The 6000-nt window shown below is 49.8% G+C and overlaps 1 protein-coding gene across 6 annotated transcripts in view; it reads left to right on the top strand.

Annotated features, from left to right (window-relative positions):
* The window catches only part of LOC144671641 (guanylate-binding protein 2-like), a 28241-nt gene extending 22515 nt beyond the window's left edge, over positions 1 to 5726 (top strand). For all 6 annotated transcript variants that reach the window (XM_078533638.1, XM_078533639.1, XM_078533640.1 and 3 more), the window contains 3 exons: positions 343 to 555; positions 1252 to 1354; positions 4798 to 5726. In XM_078533638.1, coding sequence (XP_078389764.1) covers positions 343 to 555; positions 1252 to 1354; positions 4798 to 5204 — 723 coding nt within the window. In that variant the 3' untranslated portion in view covers positions 5205 to 5726. The remainder of the gene's footprint in view (positions 1 to 342; positions 556 to 1251; positions 1355 to 4797) is intronic.
* Positions 5727 to 6000: the final 274 nt, after the last annotated feature.

The raw sequence follows: 6000 nt of genomic DNA on the forward strand, positions 1-6000 counted from the left end.
TATGTCAACTGACACAGTGTAGTGACAGACCCTGGCCACTATGTGGTTCAGTGGAACCTGCTGCTCAATAATTTCTTCTCATTCCAGCATTGTCTTGTTGTAACTGACCAATGGGAGAGTTTATCAACTGGGAATGTTTTATCCATTTAATTCATTGCTACTGGAGGATGGGCAAAACATAGGAAAATAGGAACAGGAGGAGGCCAGGCAGCCCCTCTAGTCAGTTCCATCATTCAGTGAGATCCTGGTTGATCAATATCCCAACTCCATTGACCTAACTTAATTCTTGGTTAGATAAGACTGTGACTCAGTTAAGTACCTTGTGTCCTTGTTCTTTCACAGAGTTCAGTGGCTAAGATCTACACCAACATGTGTGAGAAGAACAGGAAAGAATCTGTGGACATCTCGAGCGCCATCATATCGGGTCTTGGAGCTGTGATTAAAGAAAAGATGCAGACAGGGTCTTATGCAAAGCCAGGAGGATACACAGAATATGTGAAGGATCTGGCAGAGCTGGTTGAGGGATATCGAGCCAAAACGGGGAAAGGAGTCCAGGTATAATTTAATGCTGGGAATTTTTCTGGCTGATTTGAGTTGTAGTCCTGAAGCATTTGAAGTTGACTAAGAGGAGCCCATCCATCCTGAGCCCTCATCCCTTTCTATCTCTGTAACCTCCTCTAGCCCCTAAAACTCTCCCTATCTCTGTAACCTCCTCCAACCCCTACAACCCTCCCTATCTCTGTAACCTCCTCCAGCCCCTCCAACCCTCCTTATCTCTGTAACCTCCTCCAGCCCCTACGAGCCTCCCTATCTCTGTAATCTCCTCCAGCCCCTACAAACTTCCCTATCTCTGTAACCTCCTCCAGCCCCTACAACTCTCTCCATTTCTGTAACCTCCTCCAGCCCCTGGAAACCTATCTCTGTAACCTTCTCCAGCTCCTACAACCCTATCTGTGTAATCTCTTTCAGCCCCTACAAACCTCCCTATCTCTGTAACATCATCCAGACCCTCCAACCCTCCCTATCCCTGTAGCCTCTGCCAGTCCCTACAACCCTCCCTATCTCTGTAACCTCCTCCAACCCCTACAACCCTCCCTATCTCTGTAGCCTCTGCCAGTCCCTACAACCCTCAGAGAACGTGTGCCGCTCCAATTCTTACCTTTCCTGTGTCCCTGATTTTCATTGCTCCACTGTTAACTGTTGAAGGGTGAAAATCTTCTCCAAAAACGCATGAACCCATTCCCTCCACAGGCTGAACAAGTTCTTCAAGATTTTCTGGAAAAGAAGCAGCAAATGTCAGAGCATCTTCGGCTTTTTGATAAGAACATGACAGCCAGGGAGAAGGAGCTTGCAGGTACAGTCCCCCAAAACCCAAGAAAACTGGCAGCCAATCAGCACTTCCATTGGCTGAAAGCAATGTGGAACTATAGGCTCCCAACCTCCTGGATAATTCACAAAAGGTGCAAGACTCAAACATATTCCTTTTGTTGGCAGAGAGCTGGACCTGTGTGTGAATGTGTGTTGCTTCTAGCAAGTGTAAATGATCCATGTTATGAGCTTGACTTCATGTCTTATATTGGTTATTACCGTAGCTATTGCAGGGGCCCATACTCTGCAAACAAAAGGAATCTGTTCAAGCTTTGTGAATTACCTGGGGAGCCTATAGTTCCCCATTGCTTTTTTCATGGCAATGCCTTGGCCAATCAGAGTCTGCTTGCCCCAGCAATCAGCACACTTTCCTCATGTAGTATAAATTGTTGTCGTCATTTGAAATTTGGCATTATTGTGTTTGTTCTGATAAGTGCAAGATGCAAATCTTCAGCAGTGTATCTCTCTTTACAGCAGGATTCAAACAGCTGCCTCTCATTTAGCACATCAGATTTTAAGAACACATTAGGTTTGCTAAGCAAAAATCACTTTCCCAAAAGAAACCAACATGTTATGGTCCTGACCTGGAATTTCTGCAACAAAAACCGATTGGTTGCATTGAACTAACTGGACCAACAATCCTCTTTTTACTTACTACTATTATAATCACTAGTCTTCCCACTCATCTCCCTCCCGCTCAATGCCTTCCTCCCTGACCCTCCCGCTCACCATCTCTCTCCCCAACTCTCCTGCTCACCATCTCTCTCCCCGACTCTCCCGCTCACCATCTCTCTCCCCGACTCTCCCGCTCACCATCTCTCTCCCCGACCCTCCCGCTCACCATCTCTCTCTCCCTGACCCTCCAGCTCACCATCTCTCTCTCCCTGACCCTCCCGCTCACCATCTCTCTCCCCGACCCTCCCGCTCACCATCTCTCTCTCCCCGACCCTCCCGCTCACCATCTCTCTCCCCGACCCTCCCGATCACCATCTCTCTCCCCGACCCTCCCGCTCACCATCACTCTCCCCGACCCTCCCGCTCACCATCACTCTCCCCGACCCTCCCGATCACCATCACTCTCCCCGACCCTCCCGCTCACCATCTCTCTCCCCGACCCTCCCGCTCACCATCACTCTCCCCGACCCTCCCGCTCACCATCACTCTCCCGGACCCTCCCGCTCACCATCTCTCTCCCCGACCCTCCCGCTCACCATCACTCTCCCCGACCCTCCCGCTCACCATCACTCTCCCCGACCCTCCCGCTCACCATCTCTCTCCCCGACCCTCCCGCTCACCATCTCTCTCCCCGACCCTCCCGCTGACCATCACTCTCCCCTGACCCTCCTGCTCACCGCCTCTCTCCTCCGCCAACCGTCCCGCTCACTGTCTCCCTAACCCAACCCTCCTACTCACCGCCTCTCTCCCCCAGCCCTCCCGCTCACTGCCTCCCTAACCCGACTCTCCTGCTCACCGCCTCCCTCCTCTGACCCTCCCGCTCACCAGGTTCCTCCACGACACGCTCTCTCAGCGGTTCCCTCTCACTACCCTCCCACTTGCCGCCTCCTTCCCCCAACCCTCTCCCTCACCACGCCTCTCTCTGACCCTCCTGCTCCCAACCATCCTGCTCGCTGCCTCCTTCCCCCAACCCTCCCTCTGACCGTCCCCTTCCCCCAACCCTCACACTTGTCGCCTCCCTCCCACTCGCCACCTCCTTCACACCCAGCCTTCCCACTTGCTGTTTCCACCCCCCTCCACTCTAGCCCTCCCGCTCGCTGTTTCAACCTCCAAACACCCGCTCTACTGCTCACCATCTCCCTCTCCTCACTCACCCACACAACTTCCCGGTCACAATCTTCCTGCTTGCTGCTTTCCTCTCCCATGGCAAAGGGCAGCAGAGGGAAGTGATGGGAAGTGTTAAGCAAGAACATTGTGAGCATGCACAACTACACTGTGGTTGTTGGTGCTTGTGCAGTAACTGCACTAAAGCAAGAACAGAGGGTTATGCTGTTCGGGTAAGTTCCTGCATTTACAGACAACGCTAAAATGTGCTTTTAGAACACACTTTAAACAAGTGGATCGCTGTATTCTGGTGCAATTCAGGAGAAATGTCTTTACCCAGAGGCTGGTAACGATGTGGAACTCACTACACAAGGAATGGTGGATGTGAATATTATAGATACATTTAAGTGGAAACTGGATTAGCCAGAAGGGTTGGAATCCGACTGTTAAGATTATGAAGACAGATTGTACATCTAGGCGTGTATTCCCTTGAGTATAGAAGATTAAGGCTGTTTAATTGAGACGTTTAAGATGATTATGGGATTCAATAGGGTTGCTAGAGAGAAACTATTTCCTTTAGTTGGGTCAGGGGGTGTGGGCAGAGGGCGTTAATCCAGAACAAGGGGGCAGAACCTTAACACTAGAGCCAGACCGTTCAGGGGTGATGTCAAGAAGCACTTCTTCACACAAAGGGGAGTGGAAATCTGGAATTCTCTCTCCCCAAAAAAGCTGTTGAGGCTGGAAGGGGTCAGCTGAAAATGTCAAAACTGCGATTGACAGATTTTTATCGGTTAAGGAGATTAAGGGTTATGGAACCATATAAATACTGTGGCTTCAAGAGCAGGTCAGAGGCTAGGAATCCTGCAGCGAGTAACTCACCTCCTGACTCCCCAAAGCCCGTCCACCATCTACAAGGCACAAGTCAGGAGTGTGGTGGTATACTCTCCACTTGCCTGTATGAGTGCAGCTCTCACAGCACTCAAGAAGCTTGACACCATCCAGCCTGCTTGATTGGCACCACAGCCACAAACATTCACTCCCTCCACCACCAACGCACAGTGGCAGCAGTGTGTACCATCTACAAGATGCACTGTAGAAACTCACCAAGGCTCCTCAGGCAGCACCTTCCAAACCCTCGATCGGTAACAGCTAGAAGGACAAGGGCAGCAGGTACATGGGAACACCACCACCTAGAAGTTCCCGTTCAAGTCACTCACCATCCTGACTTGGAAATATATCGGCCGTTCCTTCACTGTCACTGGGTGAAAATCCTGGAACTCCCTCCCTAACAGCGCTGTGGGTGTACACTGTGGGATGCACCGCAGCAGGTCAAGATGGCAGCTCACTACCACTTTCTCAAGGGCAATTAGGGATGGGCAATAAATGCTGGCCCAGCCAGCGGCACCCACATCCCATGAATGAATAAAAAAAAACCAGGGTGGGTAGATGGGAGTTCAGATCCAGATCAGCCATGATCTGATTGAGTGGTGGTACAGGCACGAGGGGCTGAATGGCCTCCCCTTCAGTGAACTGAGGTAAGGTGGGAGGAGGCTCGCGCGGAACTTAAACCCGATCGGGGATGGGTAGGGCTGAATGGCCTCTTGCTGCATTGTTAAATTAACTGTAACTCCTCATGTTCTCTTTGACCAGCCGAACGGGAGAGGGCAGAAGTGGCAGAGCAAGAACGGAAAGGGAGGGAGGAGGAGAAACGAGCTGCTGAGCAGCTTCGGGAGGATGAGAAGCAGGCGATGGAGGAGAACGTGGCCCATCTGAAAGAGAAGCTGGAGCAGGACCGGAGAAGCTTGCACCAAGAACACGAGAAGGTCCTGAAACAAAGGCTCCTGGAGCAGAAGAAGCTGCTAGAAGAAGGATTCCATGGCCGTGCGAAGGAAATCGAGCAACAGATAGACTCCCTGAAGAAGCAACAGAAAGAGATGGAATCCCCTTCATATGTGGACATGGTTCTTGATATGGCCATTGTAGCCTTGCCTGGTTATTACAAACTCATCCCTGCCAGTGCCAAATTGGTCAAAACCCTGTGGACCAAATTCTTCTGAGAGTGCTTTCTACCTCCCCCTTTGGTGCTACAGTTGTGGCGGTGTTGATCAGGAGTTAAATCGCAAGGAGGCAAGACTATTACCCAAACAGCTCCAGGTCCTCCACTTACCCCCAACCCCCCACCCAAATTCCAATTCCCAAGACTCATCACTCACTAACAAAGTAAGAAAGAACCTGGGGCTCATTCGCAATGATCGACCGGGGTGATTATTAGTAAGGTGCTTTACTCTGCCTGTGCATACAAAATACAGAGTCAGGTCAGCCATGATCTTATTGACTGGTGGGAACAGGTTTGAGGGGCAGAATGGTCTACTCCTGCGCCTATTTCTTATGTTCTTGTAAAATAAGATCACTTTTAACATTTTTCACATTGAGCAAATTAAAGATTGGGACAGACATAAGGGGTGTGAAGGTAGAAATTAAAATAGTTGGAAAAAAAAACTAAAAAGAATTGAAGAAATTTAACTTGAATCGAATTTATCATTTAGCAGCACTCTACCAATAAAAAATTATATTCTTAGGTTCTGTTGTTCATCAAATTTTGTTAAACACATTGCAGTTAAAACCCAATTAGATCTGATTGAACAAGGCGTAATTTTTTAATGAGATTTTTAACAGTGATGTGGGAGTGTGAGCATTGAAGGTTTCACTGATTTCAGTCATTGCCAGGCTCTGCAGTTACAGGGTGAGCCACCCTGTCTATATCAGAATCATCTGCGCCAGCCCAACATCCTGAAGTTGAACTCGGTTTCCGAGGGGTAATGACAGCGAATGCTGACAGTCAGTTGCTGCTTC

Source organism: Cetorhinus maximus, chromosome 33, assembly GCF_964194155.1.
Source record: "Cetorhinus maximus chromosome 33, sCetMax3.hap1.1, whole genome shotgun sequence".
Lineage (NCBI taxonomy): Eukaryota > Metazoa > Chordata > Chondrichthyes > Lamniformes > Cetorhinidae > Cetorhinus > Cetorhinus maximus.